The sequence below is a fragment of the Erigeron canadensis genome, chromosome 1 (assembly GCF_010389155.1).
Source record: "Erigeron canadensis isolate Cc75 chromosome 1, C_canadensis_v1, whole genome shotgun sequence".
Classification (NCBI taxonomy): domain Eukaryota; kingdom Viridiplantae; phylum Streptophyta; class Magnoliopsida; order Asterales; family Asteraceae; genus Erigeron; species Erigeron canadensis.
This window is the reverse complement of record NC_057761.1, coordinates 51,976,646-51,995,433: the sequence shown is the minus strand read 5'-3', so window position 1 is coordinate 51,995,433 and position 18,788 is coordinate 51,976,646. Positions and strand designations below refer to the sequence as shown.

Sequence of the window (18,788 nt, the reverse complement as noted above, 5' to 3'; positions counted from 1 at the left end):
TATCTTTTATCTTAAAAATAGAAAATCAATCAATGTAAAATCTTTTACTTTTCCAAAAAGAATAATTAATTTAAAATTGGTCCAAATTGTCAAATCTTCACACAACTATACATCGTCCCCACACACCGTTCAACCCCACACACTCCTTTATATAAACCCCCATTCTTTTAAGCAACTCTTTCTTCCAATAATAATAAAATCCTAATATTATTTTTCGACTTTTTGGTCCAACAAAAATGTCATCGGACCACCACCACCACCACCACCCAACCCTTCACCGGCGACCCACTTCCAACCGGAACAACCACTCACCATCATCACCACCACCTCCACCACCACCGCCACCATCATCCAAACCCAATGTCACCACCACCCTTTACCACACCCATATCGGAATATTCGCCTTAACATGGTCTAAAACTTTATTCGGCCGATCTCTTCACCTCCATCTCCTTCCATCCGCCGCCGCAGACGACGACGACGATTCCCTTTCCACCACCTCTTCCACCACCACCACCGTCCCTTCTTTCCATCTCCAAATAAAACCCTTGATTTTTTGGAACAAACAAGGATCCAAAAAAATACAAATCTCAAACAATAACAAAAAAGACTTAATACAAATACACTACGATCTGTCTCGGGCCAAATTTGGATCCGGCCCAGAACCCATATCCGGGTTTTACATAGCTGCAACTATGTCAACCCAAATGATACTCCTTATTGGTGACTCAATGAAACAAGCTTATTCAAAAACCAAGTTATCTCCAAACATTAATTCCCAAATTACTATTTTAAGAAGAGAACATGTTACAGGAATATCCAACAAAAAATACTCAACTAAAGCAACTTTCCGAGGTAAAACTCGAGAAATTACTATAGATTGTACACGTGTTTCAGGGGATGATTCCAGATTATATTTTACAGTAGATGGTAAAAAAATATTGGTTGTAAAACATTTACAATGGAAATTCAGAGGCAATGAGAGGGTGGAAACAGATGGTGTGAATATTCAGATATCATGGGACGTACATAATTGGCTGTCTAATGAAGATTCAGATGACGGGTATGCATTGTTTATGTTTCGGTTTGAGAAGTCCGGGTTTGATTATCATGAAGATGATAAGTATCTGGCGAGGTTGAATGCTTCCGGGTCTGGACTCGGGTCGGGTTTTGGGTTCGGGTTTGAGATGAAGAAAATGAAGAAAGGCATGTTGAAACGGGCTAAAAGCTCGTCCACGTCTTCCTCGTTGTCTTCGGCGTCGTCGGGTTGTGGATCGGTTATGGAATGGGAAAGTGTTGAGGAGAATGAGCTTAAAGGTCCTAATGGTTTTTCATTACTTGTTTATGCTTGGAAGAGTTGATTAACAAAAAAAAAAATTATTGTTTTGAAATATCTACATTTTTTTTATAAGTTATATTTATTTTGTTCATGTATAGCGAGAGAATTATTATTTGGAAATCTTCTTTTCTTAGTCGAGTCATTAATTACTTTTAGAAAGAATTGTTGCGGACTAATTTTCTGGGACAGTTTTTGATTCTTTGATTACAGATTTGTTGTTTTGGTAATCAGTAACAGGAATTAATACTTGTAACAAAGAAATATGCGGAATTCATTCATCAATGTAATAAATATAACTATAATTTTTTGCAACTTTTGTAATTGGATATATGATGTTTTATTTTAGAAATTTGTTATGTAAGCAAGGCAATTATTGGTGAAGTTTCACTGAAACTTTGGTGAATTGGCGTACAAGGTGCATAGGTTTTGGGTTTGTTTTGTTGTCAAATCCTAAATTCCTAATCTAGAATTCTAGAAAATATATCTATCTTTGATTCAACTGAGTGTAGGTGTGTAATTCTTCTAGTCATTCAAATCAATATAAATAAGTACAAATCGAATTAATTATGTTGTAATATTCGATGGTCACTGTGACACTTGCAAGTCCTGATGCCTATCTGTATGTGTCCTATGATCGACATCAATTAAAAGAGGTTGAAATTATGCTACCACAAATATGTCATATATGTAAAAAGAAGATCGATCAAGTATCCCGCAATATAGAGTTCGGCAAAGGTCTTGGACAATATGTAGTCGTGTCGCATCGCATCGGCATTTTCTTGAGAGTCTTAAGGGTAATATGGACAAAATGGAATTCATGGTTGAAGCTAAGGCTAAATATAAGACACCTATCCAGCAATCAAACATTTTCAGAAAGTACCTCCCTATTAAATCACACCTTATAAGGTTTGAACCCGGGTCCCCAAAGAGGAAAAACTTATTTACAGGCAAAACCCCCTATCACTGGGCTGTTAACCCAATAGCAACACTTTGTTGAATAAGGTTTGAGTGACAAATACCAAAAGTTCGAAATCATCATTACCTTTTTAGATGATTAAATTATACTATATCTTTGAACTTAGAATCTTTGAACTTAGAACGAACGTATTGAAAATACAATCCCAATTTACAATCCATGATTTTGATAACTACTTTTAGGATTTATATAATGATAGTTGATGATTTTCTTTATTAATAATCCATATGGAAGGAGCATTTTACAGGTATGAGGATCACTTCATATACGTATATATAAATCATTAAAACATCTGTACACACACACATACAAATACGAGTATAAAAGAGAGGAAAAAAAAATACTCAGTACAACATTATATAATATTGTATAATAAACAATAATATGATATACAGGGTAATAAGAATAAAAAAAAAATATGAGAGGTTGTGTTGGAAATCTGGCATGAGTTGTTATGATTGGGAACATAGTATTCGTTTTCTTGGGATTCCATATTTTTCATGCCAAACCCCGTCTTCCTCTTATGAGTCACCACTCGATTCTCTTCGGTTTCCATGGCATGTGAGGTCCTTGTTTTTACAGGGCCCTCATTTTATATTTTTTAATCTGTTTTTAGCTATTATGGTGAAGTGATTATAAAGAAGATAGATGCACATTTCGTTAATGATTATTGAGGTGTATATCATTTATGTAACATAATACTTTTGAATGTTATAAAGATAAATATCACAATCACCATAATGGTAAGAGAGTGATACTGTTACAACATTAATTAGTCATCTATATGTACAAATTTAATTGTACATTATTATTGTAGAAATATTATTCCCCTTATGGTAAACATGATAAGGATATGAATTACTATTCACTTAAAGGGGTGTTTGATATGATGGTGTTTGGCATAGTTGTGTAACATCTCGCCTTATCACAACACAATATTCTCCGCTTTGCCCGTAAGCTCATAACTTTGTTTTTTGTTGATCGGGCAAACTTCCGAAAAGGGCCACTCTTTAGCACTGTTGCCGCACAAGCACGCTTCACTATGGAGTTTTCCTTTCATCCACAGCCAATACGCCCAAAACGTGTTGTGTTATGTAAGGCGATATTACTTATATCCAGGTGCCCCCCTTGTATGTCAGCGATATATGCTTTAACACCCCCTTAACACAACTCAACGTCCTCGTTGAGATATGCAACTACGCCACACACTCCTAACAATATTGAGTTCCTCTGATATTACTTGTAACACCCCGTCTTACCACAACACAATATTGTCTGTTTTGCCAGCAGGCTCGCAACTTTGTTTTTGGTTGCTCGGGCAAACTTCCAAGAAGGGTCATCCATTTGGCCTTACATAACACAACGCGTTTTTAGAATGTCCTGACATATTACGTGAAGGGTTTCCCTGACCTTCTTGCATTAGCCGATAATATCATTTGGTCGATGTTTGGAATGTCCTTGGCAGGGTTCATTTTTTATCCTGAATAATTTTTCTGGATGTGTATGCAAAAATGTTTATTCGATTTTTATGGATAATTTGTTTGGGATTTATTTTTAAAAATTGGATTAAATACATAGAAACACACTAACAGAACTTACCAGTTTTTTCCATGTTTTTTTTTTGCTATTTGCAGGACACTATCATACATTGCTCGGTCAATGGTGAATGGACGGAAAAGTTTAGGAGTATTTTGACCGATGAAGTGGCTATTCAACTAGCAAATTTCCAACTTGATTTCGGTATATCTATTTAATATATTTAAATTCTAATTTTTTAGTTTTGATTAATATATTTTGAGACTACCCGTCCATTAGACAGGCCTATCAATTAATTGTTTTAGATTGGGGTTAAAGTGTAAATTAATGATGTAAAATCAAAAAGTGTAAAGGGGTGTTTGGTTCAAGTAAGGTAATAGAAATAGAAAACATAATAAGAATGCTAAGTAATGCAATCAAATAATTCAATTATAATGAAGTTGCTTGGTTAATAATCCTATATATTAAATTGCATATATTTATAGATATACAATTAGTTAAAATATTTATATTATATAATTGTGTATATATAACCGTCTAAGTTGTATATATTTACATTATACATACATTATAATAAAATAATATAATATTAATGAATTTTATATATAAGACATAAGTAAGAAAATTAATATTAATATATATATATATATGCATAAATAATAAAATTTTGATATATACTTTTAAAAGAACAATAATAATAATAATAATAATAATAATAATAATAATAATAATAATAATAATAATAGTTTAGGTGATCAGTATCATATAAGATTGCTACGAGTTACATATTTTTTTTAATTAATAGATATATTAATTTAATATTAAATAATAATGCCCATAACTGATTAACAATATTAATAATTATGTTATGAGAATAGAACGTACAGGAAGTTAAATTTGTTAAAAGTGAGTAGAGAGAAAAATTAGGAGGTGGTTAGTACTTAGTAGTGAAAAGTTAAAAAAATGGGTAATGGATTGTGATTACCCCCAAATTACTCTATAGTGCCTCATTATCCACTTTTAGTATTGATTAACTCATCTTTTTTTAACCAAACATAGTTTTTTATTATCATATTCATTCCTCACCCTAAATACATATAACCAAGCACCCTAAATTAATTTAGATTAATATTAAAAAAATTAAATAATTAATAAGAATGAAGAATTAGGCTAAAGAAGGGGGATTAAGGGTATCAAATATAACTCCAACCCACTCTTTTATTTATATTATAGATAGATATTAGCCTTATTCGATGAGTTTCAAATATTATATTAAAATATTTAAATCTTTACTTATTCAGCAACTTAATTGTTTGGTTCAAGATCATACTTTTAGCCTGTTATAATCATGAGATTCTTAATTAGATTGACCAAATCTTGGATCGAACACCTTAGTTTCTTGCTTCATGCGCTACTCAATATTTCCTTTTAATATAACAGAGGATTTGATTAAAGATTTAATAAACATTTTTGTATACTTACAAGTTGTAACATTCAACTATTTATCCGTATATATATATATATATATACGAGCATGGTACACACGCAATGCGGTGGTGACGTTAAGTGGTGTAGGTAATTGATACAAAGATATTTGATTTTTAGGGATAGTGAATATATCTTTTAAAAGATTATGCAATGATTGTGTAAGTTAATTAATTAAGGGTAAAATAATAATTTCGCATGTCCCAAAATTGTAAACTTTTCAACATAGGGGTATAATTTTTATATAGTAGTATATATATATATATGTATATATATACAAATAAGCAATCAAGCAAATGATACAAATATTGCATTTTGACTAATTTTATCATTTCCCTTTTCTTTTAATGGTTTTTACGTTTAAAATGCAAATTACTGCAAGTGTTGTAAGATTTCACTCCATAATTGACAATTCTTTTAAAAGCAATTCCTAAGACATTAAAAAGGGCACGAGAAATAATGAGAACTTTTTGGAAGCCGTTTTTCTGTCGTGCAAGAGGGTTGGAGAATTTGAGCATTACCTCGTTTGACCATTCCTTCAGGGTTGTACTATCATTTGTATATTTATTTAGTCAAAAACATGGAATATTATTCCTTTTACTAGCTTATCAAATCCGGGTTATATTCACAATTCATATTTAGAGTTCCATCGTATATATATATATATCAAGAGGACAATCAAATAAGAACAACTTTAAAATAAGAACACGTTGAGTACACTTAAAAATTACATTTTGATGCATTAAAAGTCCATAAAACTAACATAGTGTATAACTAATTATTATTATTTACAACACATTGGTCTGTCAAAATCATGAAAATCATGTTTTTTGTTTTGTACATCCATCTTGGATGCATATTCATCAAAATGATGCATCCAACAAAAAACGTAATTCTTTCGATTTTGACGGATCAACGTGTTGTTAAACACTTAAAATAATAATAATTAGTTATGCATTATGTTGGTTTTATGAACTTTTAGTGTATCAAAATAATGTTTTTAACTGTTCTCAGTATTCTTATTTTAAAAATGTTTTTACCGGAATGTTACCTTACATCTATATATGTATATATACATAACAATGAAAATAAAAGAAAAAAATAAACAAAATCGATCATTATATATTCATGAAATCATAAAATATGATTTAATTGTATATTTTTATCATGTTGACTGAAAAATATATAATTTAAGAATATACGTAAAGCTATTTATCAACTAATATTGTAGGAATTTAAAAAAACATAATAAATTTAGTAATGTAGTTTAATGTTATAATAATGTCATAATTTATTTAGTTTAGTAATATATATTAATTTTCATACCTTTTTGGAGTTGATATTGATAAGATATGATGTAATTATAATTTTATTTTTTATTTAATATACAGATTTTTCAAAGGGTAGTTGATCTGTGCACTATCAATTTTTAATTGTACAAGACTAAATATGTTTCATATTATTGTATTGTACAACATTTTAATACATATTTGGTGGTGTACGGTTAAAAATTGATGGTAAATCACTTTACTTTTTCAAAATGATTGTAATGAATAAAATGATGTTAGAGGATTATATACACAATGCGCTTGTGCCAAAACATTTACTTGCTCTCAGCCCACAAGATCCCCAGCCCACAGATTGTTTTATCATTTTATGTACCCATTATATCATCAATTCATCATTATTCATTCATGACACTTGAGTACTTGACAAATTGAGCATAACTCTCTTCTCTCTTCCAGAGTCAATGACATGGCAGCAAGAATTACATATCTTTATAAATTTTGGATAAATATATACATCTAAAATGATACGATTTTATTTTATATATTAAAAATTCATATTTATCGTATTATTCTTTTTTATTCCAAATAACTATTTTTAAAAAGAAATTTTAAAATTTTCTGATATTATTGTACACGGTGATAATAAAGATAATTAACAAATTCAAGAAAAAAAAGAAAAAGATGGATAACAAGTTGAAGTTCTAACGTTGATTACAGGTTAATCAATTAAAGCTTCATTTGGATTTCTTTCTCTTGTTATCTTAATATATATATAATATATGAGATTCGCTAATCAGTGACCTAAGGCTAGATGGAGTAAGTTAATGAGGGGTTCTTGGAATCCCTCTTTTTGCTATCAAAATGACATGTGGAGTTTCCTCCGACACGGGAGGTTCCCCTTGGAGTGAGGGGTTCTCATAACCCCCCTGTTCTTTATTATTATTATTTTTTTGTTTAGTTATTATTAATAATAATATCTATACTCTCTCTTCAAATCACCACAAATCCTCAAAAACAAACTCTTGTGCATATGAAAACGATGTCTAATTTGTATCGGGTTGTAAGTTGGTTCGTTTATAAAGTAGTCACGCATCAATCGTTCTTGCGCTTCTGCACGACAACGTAAAAACTTACGTGACCCGCCTCCTAAATTGTGGTCGCGGTTCCCCTTCTGGCGTCTCGACCGTGACTCGCATTGCTAAATTAACCGTCATAGCAACCACATACTCGACGACATCACCATAATCGTTGGAACCGTAATAATCAACGCTTAATGATGACAAAGATGACGAAAAACTGAAATTTTCCATATAGTATATGTGTTTTGTACGTGTGTTTGTGAATGAGAAATATTTGATAAGTATATATATATATATAGGGATAAGTACCTGGGAATGTAATGAACTATGCAGGAATGTTTATGTTATGTAATGAACTACTTAGATGTTTATTATATGTAATGAACTTTTAAATTTTATTTATTGGATGCAACCGGGTATATGTGGCAACCATGTAAGCTGCCACTTGTAAGTTTTTGACTGGTCAGATACATCCAATAACCTAGATTTGGAAGTTCATTACATACAATAAACATCCAAGTAGTTCATTACACAACATAAACATTCGTGCATAGTTTATTACAGTCCTAGACACTTATCCCATATATATATATATATATATATATATTAGGGGAAGACAATATGAGGCTGTTAGACACCTAATTTGGGTGAAAAACCCTTCACACACCATTTTTTAAACCATAAAAATAATGGGGGCCAAACATTTATTCAAAATATTTAAATATTGGTATGTGAGGGGTTTTTCACCCAAGTTGGGTACATAACAGCCCCATACTTACTTTTCTCTTATATTATATATATATATATATATAAATGAAAACCAAATTAAAATGAGAACAAATAATAACACTTAAAAACTACATTTTGATGCATTAAAAATCCATAAACCGGACATAGTGCATAACTAATTATCATTATTTAAGTATTTAACAACACATTGATCCGTCAAAATCGAAAAAAATCACGTTTTTTGTTGGATGCATCATTTTGATTAATATGCATCCAAGATAGATGCACAAAACAAAAAACGTGATTTTTTCGATTTTGACGGATCAATGTGTTATTAAACACTTAAATAATGATAATTAATTATGCACTATGTTCGTTTTATAGACTTTTAATGCATTAAAATTAATTATGCACTATGTTCGTTTTATAGACTTTTAATGCATTAAAATGATGTTTTTAAGTGTTTCTACCGTTCTTTTTTTAAAAGTGTTCTTACCGGAGTGTTACCCTATATTATATATAGGAATGAATAATTAAAAATAAAAAAGAAGAAAAGAGTCGTTCAACGACTAGTAGGCATAGAAAATCATGCGTGAAGTGGGTGTTCGAAATGAAACGGAGTGGACGAATTTTTGAGGTGGAACCCCCCTGGGGCAATGTGCTGGGCGTTCCCTAGACGTCCCCAGACATTGTAGACGCTTTTTGTGCGTGCCAAGGGGAAATGACACTTCGTTCGGGACAGCCTAAAATTTAATGAACTTCATTTTTCTTAATAAAATATTTTATTTAATACTCATTAATTCAAGTTAATAGTTGCTAGTTTTATGCATATCATAAATACAAATCTTCGTATTCCAAAAAAATTAAAGTTCATTGGATGCATATAGTGACCCAGGAATACTAGTTGTCAATCCCATTATTAAAAACAAATAATTGTGCACTAGTAAATACATACTGGACATAGGTACTCGGTTCTGCTAATTTCCAAATAAGTATGCATATTTTGTTGCCTATAATCCCACGCTCAGATGAATTGAGTTGTAGAAATGAATGCGCAAGAACTCGGCGAATTTTCTTCTTGTATGACTTGAGGGAAAAGATCCTATTGAGTTCTTAATAGTAATAAGATTTATTATCATCATCATTATTATTATTATTATTATTATTATTATTATTATTATTATTATTATTATTATTATTATTATTATTATTTTAAGGGGCTATATGCCTGAGACTCCGTAAGGAGGCAAGCGGCGCTACCCCTTTGTCACCCACATTTAATTTGGGTTTCGTATGAACATTGACTTTGACAGGTATACACCGTGTCCTTGCGTATCAAGTACAATGTGCGTTCTATCTTTACGGTAAAGTATTACGAGTATGTTTCACTGAATACACATACTAGCAAGAGGCCTCGAACAACACCATTTTACTCCTTAACATCAAAGCGGTTTAGACATGGAAGAAGATTACCAAGTCGGTTTCCAACATCGTCCTTGAGAGACACAAAGTGGTTTACCATGTGGTTCTCCTCGTCGAGAACACTACTAGTCTTGGTGTGGTGACGGTTTTGTGTATTTATTTATATTTTTTTGGGGGCCTAGTTATAGTGAAAAAAAGAATTTAGTGTAGTCTTTATTTATGGGGTTGATGTGACAATTGTGCGCATTCATTAGGCTATGAGGAGTGAGGCAACTTTGGGACTTCTCACGTGGGGGGACGACTTTCGTTATGTGGCAGAAACTTCCCCAAAGAGTTGCCCCTCCTTTTTCTTGGAGTGAGACGTCTTTTAGGGCTGCCCCTCAATAATTTTTAAATTTTTTTTTTTAGTTTTAAATTATTAAATATACATAAAAAAAAGAAAATATATACACCATCCACAACCACAGATCTATCTATCCTTCTTCTCCCTTTTGCTATTTTCTTCCTTCCTCTCCATCTCTCTCCGCCACACCTCAACCACCACCGCCGCCTGACCACATACCACAACCACCGCCTGACCACATACGACACCCACCACCGCCACACCTCACCACCTCGCCGGTTTTCATGGAGTTTAGGTAAGTTTTTTTTTATTTTTATAAATACCATTAGACATATATATATATACAATCCTACGGCTCTTTTTTCTTGGAAATCATAGAGGAAGGAGGCGATGAATATTAGCAGGGAGGCATTTGTTTTTACCTTTGCCGCCCCTCGGGCGGTGTAGCGGGCGTCGGTAGGGCGATGAAGGGCGGCATCAGACAATTCATCCCCTCACTCCGAACAGCCTTAGGGAAGTGATATTGGTAAAACGAATTTTTATTGATGTATCATAATGTACAAGATGTATAGCTGACTGTACAAGTTTACACTGCGCAATTGTGGTACATCTATCAAAATAAGTGGTACAAATATCACTTCCCATTCCTATATTAACTAAACATTTTTTTTCTTTTTCATTTTACCTCCATTCATTCCTATAAAAAAGAAAAAAATAATTTATGAATCATTTCTTTTCTAGCTGTCGTGAATATTTTAACAGCTTCTATAATGACAACATAGGTCTGTCATTGATTTGATCTTGTATAGTTTATCTAGCACCCCTAAATGTAGCTTGTTATTACTGAGTTTAGGAATGGTGCTACAAACTAATTAAGTGCAAACATTCATATCTTACAAGCCAATTGCCCAATTGATCCAAATGGACTTGAACCTCATTTTCTTTACATATAAAAAAGAATATACACATTTATAGCACATTTCATTTTTCAAGCATTGTATGATTTCCATCTTGTACACAAAGATCAATCGTTGTGCAGATTAGGTTAGGACCGGGTCGGGTTAGACCTATATTTAGTTCAGCTTCCATATTTCTACTTGCCATTACGTGTAGCCGCAACCACTGCTGGTCTAGGTGGTATTTCGTTCCAACCATCCGGCAGCAGACAAGAATACATAAAATCTTCAAAACCAACAAAAGAAGAAAAGTTGCGAAAAATTATTCCAAGAATAAAAACAAGCAGTTAGAAGTTGTAAACTTCTGCTAAGAATCTTAAGATGCAGAATCTAAAAATTTGGACAGTTGATAAAAACTTGTGATCCTTACTGAGTCGAGCTAGTCGATTGACCCATCTTGGGATTGACTTTTTGGTCAACCGTTTACACGTGTCATTTGCAAAGTGATTGCAGTTCCTGTAAATAATGTTGTAACTATTTCCAGGGTACTCCTTGGCTACCTTTTTTATAAATTCTTGGCATTCCTTTTCACCAAGTTCTGTTCTTCCTATTAGTATAGATTTCCGTACATGTAAGCCCTGGAAATGTTTTGGTTCCAACTTAACAACCCCCGGTTTTGAACTCTCGCTACCACCAAATGCGTACTCAACCCCATAAACTGTCCAAATGCGCAAGTGGATCATTTCAAATCTAACAAAGGGAGAATATATAGTAGATGCGTAAACAGACTCGGATAAGTGTTAGATTAACTCATGGAGTCCCTTTTATCATGGGTGTCAATGTGTCATACTCGTTGCGAGCAGACTAATCCCAAGAGCTAATGAATGCCCATATTTGAGACTTTTAAACCGCCAAATTAGCTCTTTTAAACATCAACATGAATTCAAACAACAAATTGTATAATTGAAAATTAAATACATTAAACATTTAAAGATAATAATCAAAAGAAGTCAGCATGAAATTTAACCAACTTTGAATTGAGATTTTAGCAATATATTAAACAACAAAACGGGCATAAGATTTTAGCAATATTAAACCAGCATTTAAGTATTTAACAATACATCAATCCTATACAATAATATGTTTAAAAAAAAATGAAAAAAGAGAAAGGCAAAATGTCAAACCTTGAACACCAGAATGATAAAAACCAAGGCCAAACCAATACGTATAACGATTAACGGGCATAAGATCATACACATTTATATACACAGGAGTCCCTGTTTTCTTCTTCTTTCTAACCATTCCACATAACATATTTTAAGATTCACAATCAAACCCTTCTCAGCTTACATGAAATCAAAACCACAAAAATTTTCATTCCATTCTCCACTATATCTATATTTTTATTTTTCTGTTTTATTCTATAGATCTTCGGATAAAGTTTGCAGGGAATTAGCTCCTACCCTTTTAAGTATGCATAACAAACCCACAAGAGAACCCCTTTGTTGTAAGTTTCTTGAATTGTATGATTGGGTTTGATGTTGGGGTTTGTGGGGAATGTAATATAATTGAGAAAAGGTCCCAAACAAACCTTTTTTAGAGACAAGCATCATTTTAAAATCATAATGTGTTTGTTTTTTTCGAATGAGAAAAGTGGGAGGTTTCAAGAGAATCGGAGGAACATGAGGAGGGAAATGTGTTGTCATTGTTCTTTTGTACAATATTCAGTTTTGGCCCTCAAGTTCCATATTTTGGTATAAAAGATCTAGGCAAGTCGTCATAAAAACAAAAAAACAAGACTAGGGTTAACCCTGATACTGAGATTCATGCTCACCAGTCCTCTGGGTAGTCACCGGCAGTCAGGATTGCAGGGTTTCTTGATTGGAAGCAAAATTTCTTTCAGGGGACTAAAGGGTTTATGGTCATTTACCATTTTCTTTTGCTTGCTTGGCACAAACTATGCAGTTTGGATTAAGGTGGAACGGGTTGGCTTTGAATTAAAACGATCACCATACTGACTAAGCATTAGATAATGTAAAGCAGTCGTTACAACAATGAAAGTCGCAAAAGGGATTTGGGTCAATGAAGGTAAATCGTGCGTAACAATTTTCGATCTTGCATAACGTGTACAAGTGACATTTTTCTATACAAGTTTATAAACATACAATTATTGTGTATGGGTTTATATTGTTGTTTACATATTACTTCTATTTGGGTCACACATGTTGAGAATGACCCAAAGCTGTTTGGTTTGATTAAACATGTTTGAGTATTTAAGTAAAATTGTTTTTTACACATTGGATCTAGTTGCCATAAGTTATCAAAAGAGTTCAGAACTTGGTGCTAGAAAAAGAATTGTAGTTTGAACATTGAAAAAAAAAGTTCTTTCACAAGTAACAATATCTTTTATGATATTTTGTTATACTCCATTGTATCGATATCGGTAGAATTAGAATTCAATTGATTAAACTTCCAACCCAAATTCACTGAGACCCTTTTCTATAATCATTATTAGTCTCTTGCTATGATTCTAATCCAAATTCACTAAAAGAACACCTCATGGTCACCAAGCTTTACCTTATAAAGCATACCCAGTATCTTGCTATGATATATTGATATGCGAATCCACATTGTGTACTCTATGTATGCTTTTGGCAATTTGGTCCATTTGTATAGATTTTGGCCCATCTAATAAGACTTGGCCTTTCCATATTCTCTTTAACACTTGGTTCAATTCATGATGCCAAAACCCGAATAACAAAACATCTTCCTTTTTCAGTTTTTCAGATGAAATTTGGTATTGGACTATTGGGAGGGGGGAAAAAACAGAATACCCACTAGATTCTTTCTATAAATGTTAATCTGAGATTAATAATCTTTATAGCTTATACTTGGCCCAATCGAAATTGAAATGTATAATTAACTTTAAGTACACACCAAATGATATTTGACTTAATAGTATCCAAGGTGTATGCAATTAAACTTCGACCAGGAGCAACTCATCTTTCAGAGATTTAAATACGTAACTTTCAAATCTATTGTTTATATTTTATGTCAAATGTATTATACTATAATTCTAGCTTTTCTTTAGATACAAATTAAATAATTAAATCTTTTTAATCAGTTTGGAATGACAAGTTAGGATGATGGGATTGGTGTAATGGCAGTCATATCTTTCGCATGGCTAATCATACCTAACCAGTGACAACCATACCTCATAATTATATTTGAGCAATTCTAATATTTCATATTCAATGTCATGCCTCAACTTCCCCTTATTTGCCATGCCTGAGGGATAATTATTATGCCTAGACAACACCTTTAGTGGCGGTGTTGCCGTTAGGCATAGTGCATGCCGCCTTCCATGCCTAGCCCATTGATGTCAAAATTATATTAACTTATTTTAGATAAAGTATATGTTGCCTGTTTTTCATTTATTGATGTAAAATCTAACCAAGGTAATCTTTTTTACCTATAACTTTTCATAAAATTATGATATAACTTTTTACACGTAATTATCATTGGTATGAAACTTAATAAAAGAATTATACATATAAACAATAATCAAAACTTTGATCTGGCTTTTCTTCTTGGAGCATGGCGAATAACAATAAATGCACCATCACATGTAGAGTTCTCAGACAATGTAAATGCCAGTGGAAACACAATAAAAAATACTCCATCACATCATGGGAATGGACCCCATTAATCATATATTAAAATCGACAAACCTTAAACAATCCACACCATTCATGTCTTCTGACTATCCCCATTTACAATCTGCTAGACAGCAACTTCATTTGCCATAAGAACTCTGACTAGATCCACACCCATTACTTATGGGCTGCATATGCATTCCACCAGCTTTACATAATTTTCAATATAATCCTGTGTTTTCTTTTTTTCTTTTTGTAAGAAAATAAAAGTTGCTAAATAATCTTTAGAGCAAAATCTTCAACTTCAACAAATTTGTGATGATAACTATGCATTATTGTTCATCCAGTCAAGAATAAAACAAGCGATAAACTTCAGTAGTCGATGCTATAACATATATTGACTAACTTTCGTTACATTTTCCGACTGTTAATGGCTTCACATTTGTTCTTGGAGACAAGTTTTTTCTCGTTGATGAACTTGAAGTACGAGACGGTAATGGGTTTTGAGGTTTAGATGTTGATGTATATCTGCTTGAATGGCTTCTTAGCTTCTTCTCGGTATTGGAACTTTCATCTACTCTAATTTGTCTCACTTTTGTTTCGTTTAGACCAGCAGGAAGAACACAATTGCAAAGAAAACCTTCAAAATTAATTCAGCATGATTATATAAATCATAAGTAAGACAAACAGTTTTTTATTTTATTTTTTTATCACTATAATAACATTTCCTATTAGTTACTACTGATAATGGCATTGATAATAGAGCAACATAATAATGAGCAAAACAAGATCCATATTTTGCGTTTATATCTTAAATGCAGATGTGACTTTAACATAAAAAAAACTAATTTTGATTTATGGGTTCTAATGATCATAAACATGGGATCATGTGGGAATTCGTCCGGGGCAACTAAATTTTATCGAAACGAAGGGTTCCCATAGGCAATTGCCAAACAAGATTGGATCACGTCTAGCGGGACTGAACTAGAACTGTTTGCTACACAAGAACGTGAAGTTCCACCAAGAAATTAACTAATGATGTTAATCCCGAAAACACTACTCACTGAATGGAGAAAAGAACAAAAAACAATGGGGCTCATCATTTTTACTTTGTTGAACTTTATTATCTTTTTATGATGGCCCATTATCACATCATGTCATCAGACAAATAGTACGTAAGTATTTTTAGCAGGCATCACATGTTTACCAGAGAAATGTTGACCCGCATGGCCGCATGACAGGTAGGAAAACTATTTCAGTTTCAAAATTGACTATGAATATACTGAATCTAAGTGGAAAATTCATTCACTGCAGTCCCCTTAATATGAACCCCCCAAACGAAATAATTTTGCGCATATGCTTGCCAATAGTTTACCTCTAAAGTCAATATTATTTTGCCTTATTTTCCAGGCCAAGAGGTAAGACCTTACGCAAGAAAGTTCCCTAAATCACATGTTTGCCAAGAAGGTGGCATCATCCACTAAAAGCACCCATAACTGTCCCATGGAAGTTGCACTAGAGGTTCTATCATAAAAAGACTTTAACGCACATGATCCCAAAGGCTACATCAAACAATCAACAAACAGTCTATATTCTAAACCTTCCAAGAAGTACTATCCATTAAATAGTGCAACTTGAAGTTGAAGTTTGCTTATGAAACCGGCGCTTCTAAAAAGGGGGAAATGACTTCTAACGCAAGTTCAACCAAAAAACTTGCCAAATTTTATAAATCTTGAGATTCGATATATCTAATATGTGCTATCTAAGAAGATAATCTTTCTTTTCAAAACCACAAACTAACTACTATATCTGAAAAGACTTGAATTCTGAACTTTAATTAGAGATTCACTGAATGCCATGAGAAAATGAATATAACAAGTCTTTATAATGAAAATGATTAAAACTTGCGATCTTACCAAGTCGAGCAAGTCTGTTGACCCAACTGGGAATCGGCCTCTTGGTCAACCTTAGACACATGTCGTTGCAGAAGTGATTACAGTTTCTTGTGATGAGATTATAACTGTTTCCCGAGTACTCTGTTGCCAATTTTTCAATAAATCCACGAACCTCTCTTGGGCCAAAATCCGTTCTTCCTATTAATATTGATTTCCTAAATGTGAATCCCGGGCATTTCCTTGGCTCTACTTCAAATATCCCCGTTGTCGAATGTTCATGTGCACCAAATGCATATTCTATACCATGTACTGCCAAAATTCAAGAATCACAATCTTGTATATAGTAATGTAATAGTTACTAAGTTATTGATTACAAAATGCAATCTAACATTTCTTTTTAAATAAATCAATCAATCATTTAAACAATAGCAGTCTTGTTTTACAATTGATCAAGAAAAGAAGATGACATCTGTTAACATCTTATGTTTCCTCACCAACAAACTAGTAGGGTCAGGTTTTACATTTAATTAAGATCTGCCAGATGGATAAGGCCATAACGCTGTGTCTGGCATTGAAATTTAGCAGTTGTTATGTATCAATGAGTGAGCATCGATAGCTAATTACAATAACTGGCTGCGCGAGACAATGTTCAAATGTACTTTACTGCTTGTGCTATTTGAAGCCATGACAATCAACTAATTAAATGTCATATGTTAAACAAATTCTAATTACTTAAGGGATTAATAGATAATCAGTTCCCCAACACCAGAAACTATGCAATCCCATACAAACCATATCGGAAAAACCAAAAATTATAAAGCAAAACAACCAATAAAGCACAATTTCATTTTAAACAGAAATTCCCACCTCTAGTGCACCACGGCTCTTTGGTTTTGGACCACATTACCTTGCCGCAAGTGGCTCAAACCCGGTCCCTAACTAGTACCAATGACTCAATTCTGGTCCTAAACGAAGAAACTAAAATTCCCTGTTTAATCATAGCATATCTGGATGGATAAGAATTGAAACCTCAAGGTGTTGTAATTGTTGAAAAACAAAAACTTTAGCATAAACCTATACTAATTTGCAATTATTATTTCAAATTTAGACAAATAAATGAAAGGACTAAATAAAATGACGACGTGGCTAACCATAACCACAACCCTCAGGACTAATCACTAATAGTTAAATTGAAGTTAAGTAGTTTGTACGCGAAAATTCATCGAATAAAAATGTAAATAAATGAAAGGGAGATTGAAGAAGAAGACACACCTTGAACACCAGAGTGATACACACCAAGGCCAACCCAATAAGCATAACCATTTATTGGAGTGAGATCATATACATTCAAATATACAGGAACAGTCCCTGTCTTCTTTTTTCTGGGAATCATCCTACACAACATCTTTATATAATTCTATTGAAAAGAAACAATCTTTATATTCAAAATTTTCAAAACCTAAACAAACCCATCAAAAAGATTGTTGTTTAACCAAAACCCACAAACTTTTTAACAAAAAGATTGATAATTTAAGCAATACCCACAAAATATAGCAACAAAAAGATCGTTAATTTCGGCAGGATTTGTGTAAAATTCTAACTATTTTATATTACAAAACAAACCCACTATACCATGCTTGTATAGACACAAAACCCACAAATATTTGAACAAAAAGATTGATAATTTATGCAAACCCCATAAATATTTTAAATAAAAAGATTGTTAATTTCAATTGAATTTGTGGAAAGTTTCAAACTTTTTCACAAAACCAACAAATTTTTGCTCGTATTTTAAGGGAAATTGGAGGAAGGTTAGGATTGGGATTCGAATTGTAGGTTTGCTTTTGCTTTTCAATTTTCTAAAAGAAATGGAATTTCAATTTATATAATACTTTAATAAATTATACAGTATTGGTATATATATATATATATATTTGAATAAGAAAGTACAAAGGTCGATGCTGGGAAGAAATTGGGGGAATATAATTTGACTGCTTCGGTTGCATCGGCGGCTTTCTATTATTAAAAGCAAATAGAAACTACTATGCCTTTTTTTTCCTTTGGTATGGCAACAACTATGCTTTGGTTTTGGTTGCTTTTCTTTGATTGCTTTTGCTTTGGTTGCTTTTCTTATTTTATCTGA

At 32.5% G+C, this 18,788-nt stretch overlaps 3 protein-coding genes across 3 annotated transcripts; 1 reads left to right on the top strand and 2 right to left on the bottom strand.

The window, feature by feature from the left end:
- Positions 1–236: 236 nt before the first annotated feature.
- On the top strand, positions 237–1,361 carry LOC122594675. Its single transcript, XM_043767103.1, has one exon. The coding sequence runs from the start codon at positions 237–239 to the stop codon at positions 1,359–1,361; it is 1,125 nt and encodes a 374-aa protein (XP_043623038.1).
- A 9,766-nt stretch (positions 1,362–11,127) lies between these two features.
- Positions 11,128–12,745, bottom strand: LOC122585918 (deSI-like protein At4g17486). The gene is made up of 3 exons (XM_043758035.1): positions 12,279–12,745; positions 11,525–11,812; positions 11,128–11,380 (listed from the first exon to the last, which is right to left on the bottom strand). The coding sequence occupies exons 1-3, from the start codon at positions 12,406–12,408 to the stop codon at positions 11,292–11,294; spliced, it is 507 nt and encodes a 168-aa protein (XP_043613970.1). The 5' UTR covers positions 12,409–12,745; the 3' UTR covers positions 11,128–11,291.
- Positions 12,746–14,769: 2,024 nt separating this feature from the next.
- LOC122579756 (deSI-like protein At4g17486) lies at positions 14,770–18,788 on the bottom strand. The gene is made up of 3 exons (XM_043751985.1): positions 17,918–18,788; positions 16,667–16,954; positions 14,770–15,390 (listed from the first exon to the last, which is right to left on the bottom strand). The coding sequence occupies exons 1-3, from the start codon at positions 18,048–18,050 to the stop codon at positions 15,152–15,154; spliced, it is 660 nt and encodes a 219-aa protein (XP_043607920.1). The 5' UTR covers positions 18,051–18,788; the 3' UTR covers positions 14,770–15,151.